General features: G+C 52.8%; 1 protein-coding gene across 1 annotated transcript in view; it reads left to right on the top strand.

Annotated features, from left to right (window-relative positions):
• The first annotated feature begins 348 nt into the window (after window positions 1–348).
• The window catches only part of LMX1A (LIM homeobox transcription factor 1 alpha), a 44,635-nt gene continuing 23,651 nt past the window's right edge, over window positions 349–21,332 (top strand). The window contains exons 1-2 of the mRNA XM_075095488.1: window positions 349–464; window positions 1,018–1,204. Of these exons, the coding sequence (XP_074951589.1) occupies window positions 389–464; window positions 1,018–1,204 (263 nt within the window). The 5' untranslated portion in view covers window positions 349–388. The remainder of the gene's footprint in view (window positions 465–1,017; window positions 1,205–21,332) is intronic.

The following is a 21,332-nucleotide window of genomic DNA, read 5'->3' as shown; positions in this document are numbered from 1 at the left end:
GCCTCCCCGCAGGAAGGTACCGCCCGGGCCGCCCCAGGTAAGCGGCTGAGCCCCGCCGACGGCAGCCCCGCATCCTGCCTCCCGTCCCGCATCTTCCCTCCCTCCCGTCCCGCTGCCGCGCGGGGCCCCGGGACTGGCCGCTCCCCACGTCGGGGCCGTGGGGCTGGTGGGACGCTGCGAACCCGCCCCGGGGCAGTGGCTGCGAAGCCGGAGCGGGGGTCCTTGGGGGGGGCGGGTGGGGGATATCTCCCTCTCGGCAGGAGGGAGGGAGGAGGGGAGCGGGGCGCCCCGGGAGCGCCGGGGCCGGCGGCCGGGGCTGAGCGCGGCGTGTCCGGGCTGTGTTGGCAGGCGGGCGGCGCGGCCCCCTCGCCCGGCCCGGCTCCCAGCCATGCTGGACGGGTTGAAGATGGAGGAGAGTTTGCAGAACGACCTGGACCCCGCGGCCCCCTTCACCTCCTTGCTGGGTAAGTCGGGGCACCCCGCTAGCCCTCCAGGGACCCCCGGGGACCAAGCGATGGGCACAGGGGGGTCCGGGGGGCAGCTTTCCCCCCGGCTTGTTCCTGCCCGGCGCCGATCCCTTCGCCCGGGGAGTGCCCCCGGCGCCCGCCTTCCCCGCTCCCCTTTCGTTCCGCGATTGCGTTAAGTTGTGTGTGCCTTCCCCTCCCCGTGCAACGAAGGCCATTCCTTCGTATCGAACAATAAATAATTTATTTTAATTTGTTTTTCTTCGTTTTAATATCGGTTTCAAACAATCGCTTTCTCTCCGAGCTGCGGCTCTGCTGCCGCTTTTCCAAGAGGAACGAAATTGGGGGCGATGTGTCCCCCCCGAAGCTCCCCTAAGGCACAGGTGCCCCTTGGGTCCCGGAGCGGCGCTCCGCACAACCCTTGGCCCCCCCGACCCACCAGCCTGCTTGGGGAAAGCGAGAGCAGTGGGATCCTCCGTCCATCCCTCTCCCGGTCCGTCTTTCCGTCCACCTCTCCCTCCACCCAGCCTTGCTCCCGGGTCCTTCCCCGCAGGCAAAGCTGCTACCCCCAAGTCGGTGTGCGAAGGGTGCCAGCGAGTTATTTCGGACCGGTTCCTGCTGCGCCTGAACGACAGCCTGTGGCATGAGCAGTGTGTCCAGTGCGCGTCCTGCAAGGAGCCCCTGCAGACCACCTGCTTCTACCGTGACAAGAAGCTCTACTGCAAGCTGGACTACGAGAAGTAAGTCCTCCCCTGCCTCCCAGTGAGGACCCCCCGCTCTGCTCCTGCTGCCCGCAAAGCCCCAGCACCCTGCTGCAAGCGTTGAGGGGACAGGGGGCTCAGAATCCCCCTGCAGCTCCCTGCTTCCCCTGCCCTGCGTGTCCCAAGAGGTGTCAGCGTTACGGTGCTGCGTGGCGAGTTGTGCTTCTCCCCCGCAGCCTCCTCGCACCTCCGGTTCTCCCCTTTTTCAAGGTGTTTCGTTGCATTTGGATTGTGCCTTGGGAATTTAGGAGATTTTTGTCAGGAGCCTGTGAGACTCCTGGTAACCCCTGGGCTGCAGAAGGACTGGGCCAAGCATTTTCCTGTCTCCTTCGGCTTTATTTTCCTACTGAGCTTCTGCAGGAGAAATGTTATGTCCTCCCTGTCCTGTTCCTGGATGGAGCTATTTTCCTAATATCCCCACGGACAGGGTAATGCTATTGCTCCCTCTGGTCAGATGGGAAAACTGAGGTGTTCGGCAGGGACCAGGGAAGGCCCTGCTGAATTCGGAGTGTTTGCTATCACACATTGGAGGCTTTGCCTGAGCCTGGGGCAGGGAATTTGGATATAGGTGGTTAAAGCCTCCAGCCCTGTCGCTTCACCTTTGGCAAGTGTGGGGCTGAGGCAGGGGAAAGACAATGAGAAAATTATTTTTCTTTTTGAAAGAAAAATACTTCCAGTGGGAACGGGAAGAAGGCTGTTGAATCTTTCCTCTCCTGCAGCTGCGCTCGGTTTTTTTTCTTGCTCATCCCATTCTTACTGTCCCTGCCGGACCTCTCTCCCTGGCTGGGTTTTGGAGCTGTTAAATTTGCGTTGCCTCCGGGCTGGTTGTTTCTTGAGGAGGGTGTAGATGGGGGGCTGGATCCCCAGCTATGGCAATAGCATGGCTGCTGGAGCCCCGCGATTTAATTCCCAGGTTGCTGTTATACGAGAAAACAGTTGTCTGCAACGCTCTCGTCTCCGGCCTTTGGCGGGTCGGCAAATGTGTCGGGGGCTAGCCCTGCTCCAGGCCTTCTTAAAGTTTTTTCCTTTAAGTCCCGTATTGTGGGTCTGAGTTTAATCACTATGGATACAAGGCAAATTGAAAGCAGAATTTGTGCGCGTGACCTTGTTTTCAAATGTTTACGAAAGAGCGGAAGAATTAGCTGCCGCGAGAGTGGAAAGGAGAGAGCTGCATTACGGGTTTTTTAGGCAAAAATTTGTTGAGGTTGAGTGCGCTGCTTGTTTATCTGTAGAAATTTGGCTACCGGTTCCCATAGGTTTCCAACACAATTTAATGTGCGTTTTCTGCTTTATCAGTGCCTCCATTTGGAGCATCAAGGGGGCTTTGGGGTAAATATTACTGCAGAAATGCCTTTCCAGCTTGCAGTGGGTTTTACTCTGCATGTTTGCCTGTGGCTTCTGAACGCTGGAAGCTGGCTTCAACCTGAAACCCTCCTCCTACATCTCTTGGCCGCAAAAGAAATCAGTGCCGCAGTTGGCTTCTTGCTGTGCCCATCTAGCTGTTGGGACGGACAAGGATGGTTGCGGAAAAAAAGAAGTCACAAATATTTCCTGGGCTCCAGCAATGGCATGGTTTATCCTGGTTATTTCCCAGCTGCGTTTGCGTTGGTAACTTCTGCTTGAGCCGTGGAGCGGGCTCTGCGGCTGTTAGTTTCCCTGAGGTGTGATGGTTTTAGCCCTGAACTGCTGCCGGCCTCTTCCCCTTCCTGCACCTATCTGCCCCTTGTCTCACGTTGTTGTCGCCTCAAATTTTATTTTATTTTAATTTTTTTGGCGTGGGGCTGCAGGTCCGTGTCCCTGCTCCCTCCATCGCCCCAGCAGGGCTCTCTGCCATGCCGGCATTGCAACTCCTTACCTGGGGAAGCAAGGACGGTGGGGCAGAGTCCCAAAGAGCTGTTTCCTTTGGGCTCTGTAGAGCTTTACATATAACTCTGTATTTACCATAAAAACTCTTTCTTTGCCCAAACTGCCTGTCCTATCTTTTAGCTGAGCGTTTTTCCTAGGTGCAGGAGCACTGTGCCTGCTTCCGCCGCGGTGCTAATGCCGGGGCTTTCAATGTGAAACATGCAGGGGAAGAGCTGCTGCTCTCGGACTAAGCTAATTATCTTGAGCCGAGAGCTGGTTAATTATCATGGGCGATTGACACTCCTTGTGCTGAGTGTCTCATGAGCGCAATGGATGGTGTAAAGCAGCACCGGCGGGCTCCGGGGGCCTCTCCATCAGCACAGCAGTGCTCAGCGGGTGGGAAGGCTGGGGTGTCTGTGTGTGAAACACTGGTGTCGGGGAAGCGGCTGGGATCCTACCTGCCAGTGTTGTGGCATTGCTGGTTCTGGGTGTTGGTTTTTTTTCTTCTGTTTTGTTTGTGTTTTTTTTTTTCTAATTTAGAGAAGGGATTTCTCTTCCGGATGGTGACTGTTGGGATGTTTTACCAGAGATGAGTAGGTGCAGTATTTTCTGACACATATCTTTGCTGTCTGTTTGAGCTCCGTTTATAGCGAGGCTGCAGAGGGTTAACGACAGAGCGTGAGACGGCAGAGTTATGCTTTTAGTTATAAATACACCCGTGGAAAGTGTTACGGATGGTTTTAAGTGAGCATCTGACTTGCTGGACTCTAGAAATCGAGGAATCATTTATTAAAACAGATGTTTTACATTTCTTTGTCTTTCATAAAGAGGAAGACCATGGGAGGCGACCTGGAGAGGGATGGATTAAGGACAGGGGATGCCAGGCCAGGTCTTGACATCTCTTCGGGGTGACAAGGGCCATGGCTCAGGACCTGTGGGCAGTTTGGACACTGATGTCAGCCAGGAAGTCAGGGGTCTGGGGGTCACTCTGGACCAGTTTCCCTGGTGCTGGCGGGGAGGGCTCCTGGGGAGGGACTGCTCAAGCCCTCGCCCCTGGGACAGTGTCTATTTGGGGCAGAGGACGTTCGTTACAGAACATCCTGAATCCTGCGGCAGCCCCCGGCGCTTGTCCAAACCTGATAAGTCTCAACTATGACAAGGTTCAGGCTTTGCCCTGGCCAGCTCCCCAACTGCAGAGCTGCCTCGGGGACGTGCCCCGGCTGTGGGGGCCCCCGCGTTAGTGACCGGGGGATGGGCTTTTGTGGTGGTAGACTGGGGGGGGGGGGGGGGGAGAGGGGCGGGGAACGATGACACACATCAAATCTGGCTATAAGTGGGGAGGGGTGCTGGAAGCAATGGGAAGAGAGGGGCTGGTGAAAGGGGCTGCCCTGGGGGCTCAAAATACATGTGAGGATGGGAATGGCTGAGCCCCGCTTGCCTAGAGGCGTTTCATGGTGGGTTTGCAAGAGCCAAACAGAGCCAGAGCTGTAGGGAGGACCTGGCGCTGCAGGGACATCCCAGTCAACCCCATCCCAAAGCCCTGCTATGGGTGATGCCGGCAGCGTGCAGGAACCCCGCCGGCCGGTTCTGGGGGCCAGGAGCGCTGACAGTGGTGCGGTCGTGACGGGGGGTGCAGCTGGGGAGCGTGGCGACAACGGGACGGCTTGGCACATCCCCAGCCACGGCGCAGAGCCCCAGCCCCAGCCCCGGCTGGCAGGAGCAGATGGCCAGCACATCTCGGAGCAGGCCTGGCATGTGGGCGCCGGCAGCGGAGGGGCAGCCGCAGCTCCTGAGCCGCTGCCGCCGTGCCGGGCTCCCCGGCCGAGGGAGGCAGTTGTGTGATGCTCACCCTGTCTTCACACGGCTTGACGGCTCTGTGCCGTTGCCAGCTTCTGTTCCATCGTTGCAAAGCTCCCCCTGCTTGGCTCTGAAATCCCCTGCTCCTGGAGTCATGGGGTTGTGTGGGTGCCTCTGCTGCCTCCTCTGTGAATTAAAACAAAAAGGTGCATCCGGCTGCGAAGGAAAAAAATAAAATCCTTCCAACCTCTGAATGCGCACAAAAGAAAACGTGTGTGCAGAAGCCCGTCGGTGTTGGGTTTTAAAATCACACCAGGCATCTTTGCATGGGGGATGAGCCTGAATCCCCAGCAGCATGGTTCTGGCAGACTGTGGCTGCCTCTGACGAGGGGGAAGGTGGGATCTATATGGTTCGGGGCAGCACAGCCTCCTCTCGCCCACTGGAGGCTCGTCTGGCAGCTGGTGCCGTAGAGGAGAGAGGGGGAAGAGGTTTGAAGCATGGTGGCTGTTTATCTTGCTTAATGTGGGTAATGAATGTAATTGCTCAATTAGCTGCAAACCATGGTGCTGGTTCCCCAGCCCAGAAGGTTGCGAGGGGGACGATCCCAAACGGACTGAACAAATAAGGTGATGCTGATGCTGAACACTTCAGGGCAGCCTGGTCCCATCAGCCAGAGGCTTCCGACGGTCTGCGGGGTTTGTGCTGGCGATTCACAGTTCTTTGCCTTCTCTCGCCTGGAGAAATGGGACTTATACTCTTCTTGTGGCTGATGGGAGAGAACAGTGCCTCCAGATCAGCCCAGCTACAGTGCAGCATGCCCTCCAGAGGTTACTTTCCCTTCTTGTGGTGCATCCTATGGAAAGGATGGCACTAACTTGGGTTTTTTCTAGCTGGTCAGGCACTAGGAGCAGTCAGACTGGCCTGGATGGAGTAGCAGAGCATGTGGCAGCTCTGCAACATAATGTTGCTCTTGCTTTTCTCTCTTTTCCCTTACCTTAACCTTTTCTTCTAGCACTTCCCATCCTTCTTGCCTGCTCTCCATCCCCACCCAGCATCTTGTCTCCCCTAGCAAACCCCTCTCTGTCCTCAGCGCCTTTTCCGCAGCTCCCGGAGGAAGTGGGCCGACTCTGACTCTGCAGGCTGGGATGAGTGTGGCTCTGGGTCAGCCAGATCTGGCCTCATCTCCACCAGGGATGTGGCGGTGGGTACCGCCTGGCTGGGACCAGGTGACTGTCCTTTGTTTGTTGTTATTAAATTGCCTTGTTATGCTGGTAGGGGGGAAGGGAGGGAAGCAGCGGGATGTGGCGATGAGAGGGGCAGTACAGATTCTGCTGCGGGATCCACTCTGAAAACACCAGGCAAGCAAAATATGCCTTGCTGCCGTCTCTGTTGCCCCGCATCGTCCTGTGTACTGCTCACGGGGCTCCCCATTTCCAAAAGGAGTGGAGAAGATATTTGATGTCTTGTCCCTTCCCCCTGCCCTTAATTAGATTTGTGTCTTACAATTCCTGTTTCACAGAAAAGCCTGGAAGGGAGTGATATTTAGCAGCTTGGGAGCAAGGCAGCTGAATGTACTCGTCATTTGTCCCTCTGTGGTGGGGACAGGGGTGGCTTTGGGGTTGGCTTTTCTCCTGCTCTTTGGCAGTGGGACCCCAAAGGCCACGGGTCAGCACTGGCAGAGCTGGGACCTGAGCATCCTTTGGACCCTTCATGGTTTCTCTCATCTTATTTTGGACCTGCAATGATTATTTTCCCTTTGTCTTTCTTTTTCTCCCCATGGCAAGGCACTCCCTGATCAGCCCCGGATCGGGTGCTTGGAGCTGCAGGAACTGCTTCAGGTCTTTGCAATCCTGATAAAGGTGCCGAAAAGAAATTGGCTTGGGGGAAGAAAGGGGGGTTTGTTTCCGTTTGATGAGAATTTTGTCTCCACCAGCTGGAGAGACAGCTGGGGTCCTCTCCTGCCCCAGCTCGCCAGCCCTCGCCTCTCTGGTTCTTCACCTGCTTGCAGCCGCCAGGCACAGGGAGAGATTTACTGAGCCATGGATTTAAGAGAGCCCAGAATTTGATTTCTTGCTCGGCCCTTCTTTAGGAAGTTTTCCAGCAGGGTCTAAACCCAGTGCTGTGGTCACCTGCAGCTGGTTTCAGAGGGGGTGGTGGCCTTGGGTGTTAGCCGTGCTGCCAGTGCGCGGGCAGGGTTTGCCAGCAGCTGCTTGTACTGCCGGGAACGCTGAGCTCCACCAGCTGCGCCTCTCCCCGCTGTCAGCAGTGGGGTGGCCTCAACATACCCAAACCCTCAGTGGTTTCTGACTCTGATCCTGCACACTTGCCCCAGGGTGTGGCGGGGGGGACCCCAAAGCATCCTCTGCCATGGAGGGGGAGAATTGGACTTTGGGGGGTGAGGGTTGGTGTTCTTTTCTGCTCACAAGGGTGCAAGTCTTGCTTTCGTCTGACGGGGGGAGGGAAAATCCAACAGATTGAATCAGGTTTGGGTCTGGATTCACAGTTCCCCGCTTCTGGTGAACCCTGTGGCGTGGAGCAAAGGGGGGTACTCAATACATCCCGTATCCTGGCTGTTTTTCTTCTCAGGATGCTCTTTGTTCCTTTGTGCTCCATTTTGCCTCTGGCTCGTGTCCCCTGCAAACACGAACATGGAGTGGGGGCACTGGCATGGGGACAAGGGCCCTGGGCGGGAGGACTGTGCCTCTGCCTGCGATTTATTAAAATATCTCTTCTTTAAAAGGAGTAACAAATAGCTTTAAAGCAGGGAGAAAATATTTGCATTTTATTAAGGTGAAATATTGGGGTTGACTCAAAATAATTTTTTTTTATAAATACATTTTCATGATAAATTTGAATTTCTGTGTATTTGTAAAAGATTTCAGAAGGGAGACGTGGGGGGACTAACGGTACTCCCTGACATGGCAAACACTGTGCAGATGTGTGTGAAAGCCTATAGCCACGGTATACTAGCCTGTAATGTCAATTTTGTTCCTCGATACTTTTAACCTGGAAGGAATCCTGCCTGAGCAGAAAAGCTGGCTGGTCCCTGGTTGTCTTCTGGTGCTGTTGGTCCTCAGGGGCAATGGGTGCATCGGGGTTGTCTCGTGCGTCTCTGTGAAACCAGCAGGCATCTCATTGCAGCTCTGTTTGAGGTTTGTTTTTTTTAAGATCATCAAACCTTGGTTGCCCAGGAGAGGAGTTCTGTAATCCTTGGCTTCCCACCCCAAATATTTACGGACAGCCAGATCCCGAAGCTTTTGCAAAAAGCGTGGGGCAGGATGATCGCTGAGCAGTGCCGTGCCAGGGCTGTGCTGGCAGCAGGGGTGCAGTGTCGGCCTGGTGGCACCGGACTGTTTATTTAGTTGGTTGGGTTTTTTTTTTTCCTGTCAAAGGGCTCTGTCTTCTGGCTTATCTGTTTTGCTGGGACCTTATTAACAAAGACTAATTTCTTCAGCTTGTCAGGGATCCTTCAGGTGGTTTACGTTTTGTAGGCCGGCAATCTGAAAACAGTGTTTTCTCCCATAAAGGCTGGCTTTTTCAGGAGGGTGGTGTGTGTGTTTCTCAATATGTGGCTGTTCAATGCAAACAATTTGTTTTCTCATACTGCACTGTGTGCTTGCATGCGCGTACCTGTTTTCGGTAGAGGCTTAGCATTTCCCATACCCACGGATACAATGCTGTAGTTGAATTCAGGTCTCCCAGTTGGTGCCCAGTTTAGCTATGATGGGCCATGGTTGCATGCAGGAAACTGCTGAGACTCATATCTGTCACCCATGAAATGGAGCTGGAAATATGAATATAGCTAAAAAAAGGCTTCATTCATTATCACAAGCGCTTTGAGAATCTTGCTGGGGAAGTTTGAAGGCTGGGAATGAATTTTCAGTCTCTCTCCAGTTTTGCCTAATGTTTATCTCGTGCCTGCCTTTGTTTTCCACCTCAGGCTACTTTTGACCAAAGGTGACCAAGAGGCTGTGCTGCAGAGATACCAGCTTCTGCCAGGGGTTGTTTAAAGAGAACTGCTCTCCTCCGTATCCTGGCACATCCCAGCAGCAGCAATGTTTCCCCTCATCCAAGGGTTGCTGGAGCTCTGCAGCCACAGGAGAAGGGTTTGCCCTCTGCCAAGGCATCCTGCTCTTCCTCAGGGCAATCAGCTTAAAGGGCAGAGCATGCTGGAGGAGGCTTACTTGGCCAGTACTCGTGCTTTGCGAGCCCATCAGGGCCCAGCATTGATCCTTCCCAGCTGTCCCCCTGTCGTCGTTGTCTGTACATTGTCTCTTGCTGCTCCCTACCCCTCTCCTTCCCTTGTGGCCTTCATTTCCTAATGCTGCTCTTAGGGAGAGCTTTCTGTCCTTGACAGCGGAACAAATCCCTTTTCACGCAACCATCACTCCTTAGTCCATTGTCCTCCGCCCCCGCTGCCACCGTGCAAAATCTTCCCCCCGGTATGTTTGTTCCTCTGGAATGATAACCACCATCGCGGTGGGACAGCGAGCCCCCCAAATCCCTCTGGGCAAGGTCCCCTGCCCTGCGAGGAGATGAGGCAGGGTCTTAAAAGCACAACAAGAGGCAATGATTCCCAGAGAAGAGATTTGTTTGGGACCATTTGGAAGTGATTCATCTCTTTGGGAAGTGCATTCTCTCCTTTGGTTTTGTGCTGCAGAGCTGCTTCGATGAACCTGGAGCCTGTGTGCACCAAGGGCTCTTTCTTCCCTGCCTTGGACTGGAGGGGTCACATTATAAGTTGATTTTTCACTGTGTAGCATTGCCCAAGGCAGCTAAGCAGGAAGAGGGAGGTGGGAATTTTCTCTTCGCTATTGAAAGATCAGGGAAGCATTTGGCAGGAAAAGCTTGGAAAGGGGAGAGAAATAAGTTAAGGGACCTGAAGGCTGTTCTCAGCTACAGCAATTTTTTTGTTTGAAAGAGTTGGTGTTGTAGTTTCTTCCCTGCAGCTCTTGCCATCGTAAAAACATAGGGATGCTTTGGTTGTCAAAGTTTCTGCTTGGCATTTGCTGGCTCTAAGTCTTTATTCCTGGAAAACAGTGTCTTAGCTGTTGCTAACTTTTGCAGTAATGTGAGTTCAATGTTTAAACAGAAGGAGGGGAAAGCAACATGGGAAATATTCGCGATTGCTTCCTCAGGAGTGATTTTGATGCTCTTGGATGAATAAATTCATGGGTGCTGATAGTGGAAGTGGATGTTTGTCAAGGCACAACCCCAAAATCCTCGCCCAATGACTTCTGTGTCGAGCCTGGATTGGGACTGCCCTACAACACACTTCTGGGGCATCTTTTCCATTGCTTATCTTATAGGGGACCCTCCAGGAAACAGGAGAGGAGGGAACAGCAGCTGTGCAGCATGTGTTGGGTGTACAGGACCCCAGGCCTGCACTGGCTGTTGAGGATTGGTTGACAGTCTCTGCTTAAGGCCGCTTTCTGTAGGTTCCTTCAAGGACCTAAGGGGAGGAAGAGGCTCCTCTAAAGCAGAGAGTTTGGCTAAGCCAAGGTCTGAATTGCCTGATGCTGGTCTTCAGGTCTTGGCTGCAGGGAGAACTGAGAGCTCCTTGCTCATGTGAACCAATTCCGTGAATCCAACCATCCTCTTGGCTTGGGTATCTGCAGTCTCCAGTGCAGTGGGATGGCTGTCTCATGTGTCTTGAGTCTCACTTGTGCCAAATGGGTGGCCAGCTGTGTTGGTGATGGGGAACTGAAATACTGAATTATGTATATCTCAGCATCTCTGCTGCCGGGCAGAGCACTGGAGTGGTATCGAGCAGATCCTTTTAAACAGTGATGTGGACGTGGGAGCTTGGTTAGGAAAGCCATTAAGAATTTGAATCTTCTTGATGTCTGCTCAGGTGATTGTTGCTCCTTCCTTCTGCATCCGTAATCATGAAAGAGCAGCCTCAACGGACTGGCTTAAAAGTTTAATGAAGCTTAAAGTCTTGTAGGTTGGGCTCTTTAGTCCAAGCTTCTTTCAGCTCTTGCCCTAGGAAGGAAGGTTAACCAGGAAGGAGGAGAGGCTTCCTGCACACATTACCTTGAGGACATTAAAACCCACACTGATGGGAGGTTCTGTTATGGAGATTAATTAGGAGACAGTAATGGGAGAGGAGGCCCAAGATGGGTGAAGGGCCCTGCATGGGGAAAGTAGGTCCAAGAGAGTTGGGCATCCTTGGTAAGGGGAAAGCTGCCCATAGCGGGGAGATCTCCTGGCGGCTGCTGTGTAAGACGTGCGTGTGATGGACACCCTCTGCTCTGCAGCTCCAAACCCAGGCAGCGCTGATGGATGGGTGCCAGTGTGCAGCAGGATCTGGGTGGCTCACCCGCTCTGTCTGGTGTAACATGCTTCTTGCAGTGCCTGCCAGAGGTGCTCCAGGCTGGGGAGGGTTACTGGCGTGCCCATGCTGGCAGTCTCCAATTGGGTCCGGCAAGAGCCAAAGTGTCTGTGCCCTTGGCAGGGTGTTTATGGGAGTTTTCTCCACAGCACCAAACTCACCTTTGCACCTTTTTTTGGCTGGCTGAGATGTGGAGCTGAGGCCCCAGGCAGTTAGTGGAGCTGCCAGCTGGTGTGGGGGGGATGGGGGAGAAGGGCTCTCTCTGTAGATGTGCTGCATTGCAGATCTCTGCTGGATCCAGTTTTGAGTTTCATTGTGAGGCTTTGCAGCGGGAACGACCTCTGGTCGAGCACACTGGGCTCCTGCCCACTCCCAGTGCTTCACCTTTCTCGTCCTCTGGCCTTGTGGTGAAACTGCAGCTCCTTATGGCTGAGGATGGAAGAAACGTGGTCAATGCTTTGATGCTGGGGTACATATAGGGGCACAGTTAGCTTCATGGGACTATTTCTCCATGGCCGACCAAGTTCAGAGGTACTGATGCCACCCATCCTTATCCAGGCAGGGTGACATGAAGTGATGAATCTGGCTGCTAAACCAGAGAGCCCAAATCCACCCTGCTCTGCTGGGATGGCCCATCCCCATCCTCCAGAGCAATTTCCCTGCCAATAATGTCTTTATGCTATTTCCAACCCCGTAACAAAAATCCTAGGAACTCCCCGAACCCTTGAGTTTTTAAGTAAATATACCCCCACCCCAAACTCATTTATTTTTGCCTATTTCAGGCACCTCTGTTTCCAAACATCAGCCTTGTTCCTTTCAGATTCCTGCAGAGCAGCCGCTGGCCTCACCTCAGGGCAATGCTTTGCAGGTTTCCTTGACTGGCCGGGGAATCTCATCAGGCATATTGTGGGTGAAAGGTCTAATGAAACAAAAACTGAATCTACATCTTCCTCTTTAGTGTCTTCGTGCTGGAAAAGTCAACTGACGACACATCTTGCCGAAGCTGCATTTTTTTCCATAAGGATTAGTGGTTCAAGAGCAGGGATTTTCAAACTGACAAGCCCTTGGCAGAGAAATAATTATAGGCTTTTTATGCTTTGTGTTTCCTAAGTAGTTCTAAATAACTTTTTCCCTTGGGGCATATTTTTTTAAGTCCACAAAATGGGGAGGGGGGGGAATCTGTATTTCCTCAGTGTCCTTGAAAATATGCAAGACGTTTGTGGAGACCATTCAAGTTTCAGCTATAAGATTTTTTGCGTGTGTGTTTGCTTTAACCACGTCCAATCAACCGAAATTTCTTGGCCAGTGATGCTTCAGAAATGGGAGATGGAGATAGATGTGATCACTTCTTGGCCATCTCAGGAATGTGGGTTTTGCCTCCGCAGTATAGTCCCTGGGGTTTTTACCCCGCTCCTTGCTCTAGGAGAGGATTACTGGTCTAGCAGAGCTGGTTTTCCCCATCAACATCTATTTGCTTGTGCTGAGTTGCTGCGCATCCTGCTGGGAGACCATCACCCTGCCCCTTTTGTCAGCATCCTGCCTTTCCCTCCAGCCCCCAGCCGCAGTTCTTGGGGGCTTCGGAGCCCAGCGGGGCTCATCCAGCCCTGTCCTCTGCTGGGTCCTCTCCTTGCCTGCACCTCTATCCTCAGCGATTTGGCCAGTTTTTTAATTTTAAAAAAGGCAGTATGATGTGAAAAAAGCTGCCCAGGGGGTGATTGAGGGCAGCTCCAAGGCGTGGGTGAGCTCCTGCCTTTTATCCCTAGCAAAGTTCACCTCCTGTAAGTTTCTATGCAAGCCCTTAATGAGGTACCCTGATTTTTCTGATCACACTAGACATCTTTGTGTCACAGTAATTTTTACCACAGCTCGGTTCCAGCCCAGGGCACTTTGCTCCCTACTTTTTTGCCTCTCCCTGGGAAGAGCCTTCTGGAGGATGCTGTTCTACATCTGAGCTATTCTGTGCCTGACCAAGGAGAGGGTTTCCATCTGTCTGTCCATCCCTGATACTAAATTCTGCTTGCGATGTAAGGGGGGACCTGGGAGAGGACCCCATTGCCATTTACACTCACTGCAATATAAAAGGGTAGTGCTGGGGCCCGAAGGGGCTGTGTTATTGCATCTGCTGTCAGGGCAGCACCAGGGCACTCTCCCGGGATTACCAGTGCAATATTCCCACCGTCGACAAGGACAGGGGGGCAGGCTGCTGTTAATAATGGCATTGCTTTACCTTGGCTTTATTAAGTGAGGGAAGCCTCTGTTCTTCACGCCTTAGGCGTGTCTGGCTCTGGGCTTCATGGAGAGGGAAGGGGGTGGGAATGGAGAGGAGGACAGTGGGGAGGTAGTGTTTGAAATAGTTAGAGCTGCTCAATGGAGAGGGGGGAATTGCCAAGAGGGGTAGCAGTGAGATCTTGATAGGGTGTCCTGCCCTGACGTGCTGCAAAACCCTCCTGCGGGCTCTGCCCAACCCACCCTGCTGCTCTTGGCCCTTCATCGCCCTGGGGACTGTGGCGTTCAGCAAGTGGGGTGGAGAATGCCTAGCTTTCCCCATTTGCCCCTCTTCTGAAGATCCTCTTAGGGTAGCTAAAGTCTGGTTGAGCTTGTGGGGAGGCCATGATGTAACTCCAGTGCTTACAAAGTCACTTGTGCCCTGCAGGTGTGGGGGATGACCCTGCAGAGGGACATGGTGCCAGGAGGAGACCTGACTGTCCTGTCTCTCCTCTGCCCCATTCCTCAGGGGAAAGGGTTTTTTTCCTCATCTTCCCCTGTCCAGACGCTGCGAATCCCACTAAAACTTTTGACTGGAGCAGGGATTACGTGCTCAGGTTTCAGCCCTTGTCTGTGAGCAGTGTAAATTTTCTGCTGGAGCTCAAGTGACATTTTGTGGGAGATAGGAGAGTATTAAGTGTTGGTCCTTGCAGATAAAAATAACTGCTGGCTCGATGATGTTTTCTGTTGTCTTGTTGCTGGTCTGACCCGGCTCCATTGCCTCCATGCTGGCGCTCCTGAACTGGTCTTTTCTTAGCATCAGGTGCTGGGGGCACCACAGTGGTGGTCCTGCTCTGAGCGTCCCCAGCTGCCTGTCACAGCGACACTCCTTTCCTCCTGTAAGCACTGTGGCTGGGATGGTGCCGGGCTCTTGGTGTAGGCTGAGGGGCAAATCAGACTGAGAGCAGCAAGTCCCAGGTTTGTGTTCCCAGGGGTTGGAAAGAAACCCTGTCCATCTGCTCATTGTGAGCACACCCTAACCAAGCACAGCATCCCCTTCCCTGAAATGAGAGCCTGTGAATCAAAGCAGGTACCCCAAATTGCCTGCTGTTGCAAACCTCACTGCTAATGTAGAAGCAACCCCGATTACAGGAGTCATCACATGTGCACACGTGTCCGCCTGTCTGTTTTCCCCGTTGCTGCGTTTCAGAGTTGATGTTTTCATCCCGAGGTTATAGCCAGAGCTGGCTCGGGGCCCCTCAGCAGCATCGGCAGAGCTGATTCTTGCTGCTCCAGAAACGCAGGGCTGGGGCCTGGCGAAAGGAAAGGGAAGGAGAGGAGGAGGAAGAGGGAGCGGCAGGGTCTGGCTCGCTGCTGAGTTGGGACCAGATCTGCTGCTGGGAGAGGCTCTCCTACCCTGCCTGCCCTGTGCCTTTCCTGGACCCTGCTTCAGAGCAGCATCAGCTTGCTCTACCTCCAAAAATAGCCAGTGTGGCTCTGGAAGAGCTCGTGTGCAGCTGGTAGAATGGCAGCAGGGACAATTTCTCCTGGTGTTGAGCCTTTCTTTCTCATGGTTGGGCTGGAAAGTCCCCAGGCATTGGTCTCAGTGGACTGGGCATCCTTTGAGGATGCCTCCATTCCATCTGCTTGTTCTTCTGACACCCACCAGAGCATCATTCTCCCCAAGGATCTTTTTGTGGACCTCCTGCCTGCATAGTCAGGCTGCCTTCAATGTAACTTTTCAACTGCAGCCTTAAATACCTTTCTCAAACAAGTGAAGGCTTTTGGGAACAGCATCTTTTCCAGATTCCCTTTACTCTGCTTCAAGACCCACCCACTGCTGGGGGATTCATCATCTTGCAAGGTGTCAGTCATCAGCTGAAGCACCTCTTCTGTCAGAAATAAGGAACAAGGTCCTTGTGTGTCTGGAGCTGAACTGATGCAGTGGCACTTGGCCACTTAAGTAGTGGGCGATTATTGAGTCCCTGCCAGGAATTCTTCCAGTGGGATTGGGAACAATCTCGGGTGTTAAATTTGTCCTGCAGCGTGTAACCTCTAAGTAGAGCCCATCGTGTTTTGTAACAGATCATATGATGCTGGTGAGGGCAGCCGCCTGCCCTGCATTTCAAGGTCAGCACCGAGCTTGGGGCCAGGGGGGCAGCTCCTGGCTGCAGCCTTGCCTGGCTACTGAGCCATCTCGCAGGGCTCTTCTCCCTCCTGGGGTAAAGTCTTGGGCACCTCGGGAGCTTCAGGCTTGGAGATGGAGGCTGTTTTACTCCCAGCTGGTGAGGCTGCAGCCTGCATCTCAGGATCTCCCCTTGCAGGGTGTGGTCCTGGGATCAGCATGGCTCTGGGATGCAAACCCTGCCTGCATCTGTCCTGCAGCCCTGTGAAGGTTTCTCGTGTGCTGCCAACACACCGTCTCCACACCTGGAAACTGCTGTCCTTTAACCAGAGCCTGTGCATCATTGCAATTCTATCTCCTGAGAGTTTTACAGCATCATGCTAAGGTCAGGACCTTTCAGCATACATATAGACGATATTCCCTTGCTCACAGTGCCTTAAAATACCTCCCAGTAAGGACTTAATGTTGTGTCCCTGAAGCTGGGAAACTGCTGTGCAGAGAAGGGTTTGCTGGCAGAATTGAGAAGTGCAGGGTCCTTGTCTCGATGGACAACCAGCGCAGTGATGCCGCTGTCTGCTCTGTCCCTTGGCTTCTGGCCCCTTGCAGGAAACCATGGCCATCCCCACGGGAAGAGTCTCCCACGGGCTTTATCAGTAAATAAATATTTTAGGCCCATCACTGTATCAAGCAATTAGAAGGGACTTTTTGGACAGGTCGTTAAATAAGAATTAGCGTGGCTTTAAAATATTAATAGGCGATTGGCCCTTGCCAGTTCTATTGTTATGCGAAGGTTTCATTTATAATTTGGACCTAAGCTGGGATGTGCTGAGAGATGCTCAGGCTGCAGCCTGCGCACAGGGTTTAACGTGGTGCTTGCTCCTGCCAGAAAATAATAAAAGCCAGGGACTGTCTAGGGATCGTGCATGAAGGATTAGGAAGAGGATATGCACGGGCCTGTCTGCAGCTGGTTGAAGTCTAGCGCAGAGGGGTAAGCCTGGAAATCATTGCTTTCTGATGGCTGCATGGGAAGGAAACTTGTCTCCTAAAACCTGGGGAGCCCTCCAGCTGTCTGATGTTTTTAGTGGGAGGCAATGAGTAGATTCTCTCTCCTCAAGAGATGTCTGTGCTGGTCAGGAAGGAGGAAGCACCATGGTGTGGATGCTTCTGCCTCCACTTTCCAGGTGCTGCAGTTGTTCAGTATGAGCAGAGGATGCTGGGCTCTAGGGATTGGGTTTTTTTGGTGTGAATGGAGGATGTTGGGTTCCAGGGACGGGGTTTTTGGTGTGAGCAGAAGATGCTGAGCTCCAGGGACTCAGGTTTTCCAGCTTTCTACAAGATGCCCATCAGATGTCCAGATTCTGCTGGGAGACAGGCTTCATCCACAGCATTATCTGTGGCTTTTTGGTTTTTAAAGTTAGAGGTCACAAAGTCAGGGGATTCAATGAAGCTGTCCCCTACCTTTCAGTGGGGAGTTCTTCCAGCTCCCTGGCTCTAGGGAAAGCTGCAAGATACTTGGGTCTTGCATTTGTTTGACTTCTTGATGTTGGCAGTGCTGTTTCCTGAAAAGGTCACCTTGAGCTGGCTTGGGAAACTGGAGTCACAGCTCTCTAGCTTAGTGAGTGCATGAAGGTTTCCTAGCATCAGTTATTCAGCATTAGGTTTTACCTTGCAAACACCAGCCTTGCAGAAGGTGTCTGCTGAGATGGAGGCATCTGAATTCCCCAAGGTGAGTCAGGGCTTTATGGCCTTCACCCAAGAGAAGCACGTTGCTTTTGTGGCAGTTATTAATTGCTTCCTGAATTTACAAAGTATAAACAAACTTGCTTGCCAGAGAATGAGTTACCCAGTGCATAAATGCTTTGCCATTAATGCGTGGCTGACCCTGACAATGATGTGAGAACGAGAAGAGCTTTCAAAGAATTTACCAGAAACCATTTCGGGGGAGCTTGTGTGTTGTAAATCCTTAAGTAATAGGATGGAGGGAATGAGATTAGATAATAGTTTGCAGAAACCAGGCACGATTTCCCATTGAGGATCTTGAGATCATTAAAAACATAGCATGGTAAGGCGAGGCCTCTATGCATCCTTACTCCAGTGACCGACCGACAAGTGAGTTTACAGCGTGGAAAATGAGATTATGGAAGGGATTTTTTTTACACACTGCAATAACGAGCGGTGTTAGGGAGTGAAACAGGATCCTGTTACATCCAGAGGTGCATTGTAAAGCCACAGCGGTTCCTGGAGAAGCAGCCCAGGGCAGGGCTGTTTGTGCTGGGTTGAGGATGCCCATTGCATCCAGCACCCATTGCAGTAGCACCCGGCCATCTTGCAGCTTTGGTGTGGGTTTCTTGGGTGGTCCTATGCCTTGCTGTGCTCCCCCCATCTCAGGGAGCCACTTCATGAGGACTTTTAGCTGCTGTAGCAAGGGAGGTGGTGTCTTACCTTGCTTTCACAATCTGGCCTGATGTATATGTTCATCTCTTCCCTCCTGCCACCATGTGTCATAAAGCTTTTTGCAGGTTTCTAGGGGGCTTCAGCACCTCCTCACCAACTCACCAGCTCGTGGACGGAGGTGCTGATCTATTTCTCAGGGAGATGCTGGCACGTGGATCTGTTTGCTGCCTCCCCACTCCAGCGGCACCTTTCATTTGCTTGCTGTCTCCACTGGATTGCTCTTCCTCGGGCTTTCCCCACACTGGAGGGATGGGGTTGGGCAAGCTTTAGGGAGGCTGGTGGCTTTTGATGACAGATCTGCTTTTACCATCTGGGGCATGTGTTGGGTTTTCCCCAGATGTTTGGAGACAGTGCCTGCCATGAAGAGCCAGGCAGCTCAGCAAACAGCATTAAATCACTCTCATTTGAAAGGGCAGGAAAAAAAAATGCTTTGCCTGTGGCAAAAAAGTACTTCCCAAATCCAATATCTATGCAATGAGGGGTACTGTGCTGGGAATTGTGCATCCTTTCATGGGGCAGTGCTTGCAGGGAAAGCAGTCAGCGGTCAGGCTACCTCGAACCCTAATAATAGTCTTGATGGCTGCCTAGGGCAAGGTGCTGGTGCTTAAAAGATCAAAACCAGTGGCTGATATTTGGCTGCCTGTTAAAGTTGGTGTAGCAGATCATGTCCAGCTTCTCTGTCTGTTGTGGGGCCGCCTGGTACGTACGTGGGTTGGTGATGTTTTCAGGATGACAGAGCTTGACTCCAGGGAAGGTGTAAGTCTAGATTATCTTTGGGGTGTGTGGTCTTACATCTCCAGATTTCACTCTCTCCAGCAGAAGGACAGAGTTCAAAGGGGCTCTGTCCTTCCTGGAACAGGAAACAGTGGGATCCACCCCAGAGCCTTTTCTCCTCTTACCGAGAAGGGTCCCACCCCAGATGAGAAGCCCTGAATCCAGCTGGGTGTGGAAGTGGATGCAGAAAGGTCCATGTGAGGACCGTGCTTCACTCCTACCACTGGTCGTTCCCCTGCAGCTCATATGAGGTTGTGTTTGATCTGGGTCTAAGCCTGTTTTTTTGTCTTTATTCTCCTTTAGATAGGGGGAAAACAAAATTCAGGAGGCCCCAGTGAGATGGGCTTGGAGCAGGGCGGCTCTCGCTCCATGGAGCAGGCTCAGGCGTCCAATTTTCTGTCTCACTTTGTTTAATGGACCTGTGAACCATTGCAAAGCTGAGATTGCACAGGCGAACGCCCCGCAGCCAGATTGCAGGGTCTTGCTTAACCCAGCGCTGCCGGGTTTCTCCCTGCTGTTTTCATGCAAGGTCACCTTTTCACCACTGAGAAACTACCCAGAGTGGCATGGCCGACCCTGGGGGATGTGGGTTTTCTTTTGGAGGTGAGTTTTACTCAGTCTTATGGATAATTTCTGGTGATATGTATGTAGAGGTGGGAAGTACTTTGTGATGACCACAAGGATGGAGAGGTTGTTTTGCACTGCAGTGAAATGAGTCCCCTGCTTTCTCCTTCTCAGGACTTGGCTTGGAGACACCTTTCTGTGCTGGTGACACGCAGGTCACTCTTTGCCTTAACCACCTTGGGAGGTATCAGCTCAGAAGGTGTTCAACAAGTTGGCAGGTGACATCATTAGGCTTCAGTGCTAACACACTGTGGAAGTAAGCAGGGAGACTTGCTCAGTGGTTGATTCTCTAACCAGGGTCTCCATGTTGCTTTGATTTGGTCTCTGTGCTTGGATGGTTTTCTTCCTGGTGTGTACCTTCCCCACAGACTTTCATAGTGGATTTGAGCAGTCTCAGGCAGGTTTTGGCTTTCTGCCTGTGAATACATGGCCTCATATCCTGGGGTGACATTACTGCTATGTTTCAGCTTTGGGCGAGTCCTTGCCCACCTCTGGATCCCACAGAGGACTTCCAGGGCAGAGGAGGCACCTGAGGGAGGGGAGGTACTGTAGAAATCAGAGCACAGTGGCTTGGTGTGCCATGTCCACTGCCATGTCCACCACCCCTGCTGGGTGGGTCACATCCCTGTCTGGCTTTGGGAACCACCAGTTGCAGACACAGGGAGTGCCTGGCATAGATTTTTTTCTGGGAAATAGGAGCAGAGAAATACAATATCTGTGTTTCCAAGCCACCAGGGATGTCTCTGGAAGAGGAGGTACTTGGGATGCAGCTTGTATAGGGGCTGGAGTGAGTTTTGGAGGCTTGGAGTGCCCTTTGCACTGATGCTGCTGGGAGAGGCTGTTTTTCGTCCGGAAGGTGAAGTATCCCTCTGCCTGCCCTGGCTGCCGGCAGGGCTGTGCAGGCAGGAGGCAGGCAGGGAAGGAAAGGAGGAGAGGATAACGCCCTGGCCAGCCGCGGGCCCTGGCCATTTCTGGACGAGTAGGTCATCTGGGTGTGGGAGGGGAGCTGGCGTCCAAGCCAGCCCGGAGAGGCTGAGGTTGGGTGTATGTGTGATTTGGGGGAAAGTGAGAAGGGATTTCTTAGGCGAGAGGAATGTGATTTTCCTCCTTCACATATGTCTCCTGTTCTTCCAGTTTGCAACAAAAGTCATCAAATTGCCCAAGACCTGGCAGCAAGGACAGCCCAAGAACAGCCCACAAGTCACAGGAAAGCATCTCCCCTCCTCCCTGCCTGCCTACAGATACTTGTGCATCAGGAACCACTTTCATCTCCATTTGGGTGATAAAACTCCTGCCCCTTCCCCATGCTGGGCAGCTGCACAGCCCAGAGCCTCCGGAGCTCATGCACGCTGCAGCACTGGTCCTGGTGGGTTAGAAGTCTGTGTTTCGCTGGAATTGGTTGCACTTTTAAACCCTCCAAATGCTCCTGGGAAGGGCTGAGGTGCTCAGACCTCAGGGATGGCAGCAGCCATTTGGAAGAGACACTGTGATGTGGCTGGCATGACTTTCCTTGTCCCCAGGTGGTGGGGACAAGTGGCAGTGACTCAGGTGCTGCTTGGACAGTGACTCTGAAGGATGCCCAGCCAGGGAACACCAGGGTTTAGGGGTGTAGGGTTCCAGCTGAGAGGCTAAGGAGCAGTTGTGTGTCAGAATGAAGGGTGCTTTTAATGACCCCAGCCCTTTCCTTGCAATCCTGCTGGCTGCTGGTTTTATTTTTTGTTAGAAAGAGCTGTTGGTAAAGCAGAGCTGCAGAGACCAGACGAGCCTTTCTGAACTCTCCTGTTCAGCCCGTACATCATGGGGATGGGCAAAGCCCCTCCTGCCTTCGTAACTGTGAGGTTAGGATTGCTGCTGAAGGGGTGTTTCATGCCATTTCGTCTGTCTTGCTCGGGGCTCCCAGAGCAGTGTGAGAGCAGCTCCAGCCCCACCATCCACCACCTGTGAGTGC

This window comes from Phalacrocorax aristotelis, chromosome 6 (genome assembly GCF_949628215.1).
Source record: "Phalacrocorax aristotelis chromosome 6, bGulAri2.1, whole genome shotgun sequence".
Classification (NCBI taxonomy): Eukaryota; Metazoa; Chordata; class Aves; order Suliformes; family Phalacrocoracidae; genus Phalacrocorax; species Phalacrocorax aristotelis.
Note: the sequence above shows the minus strand (reverse complement) of the source record. Positions and strands in the feature narration are given on the sequence as shown.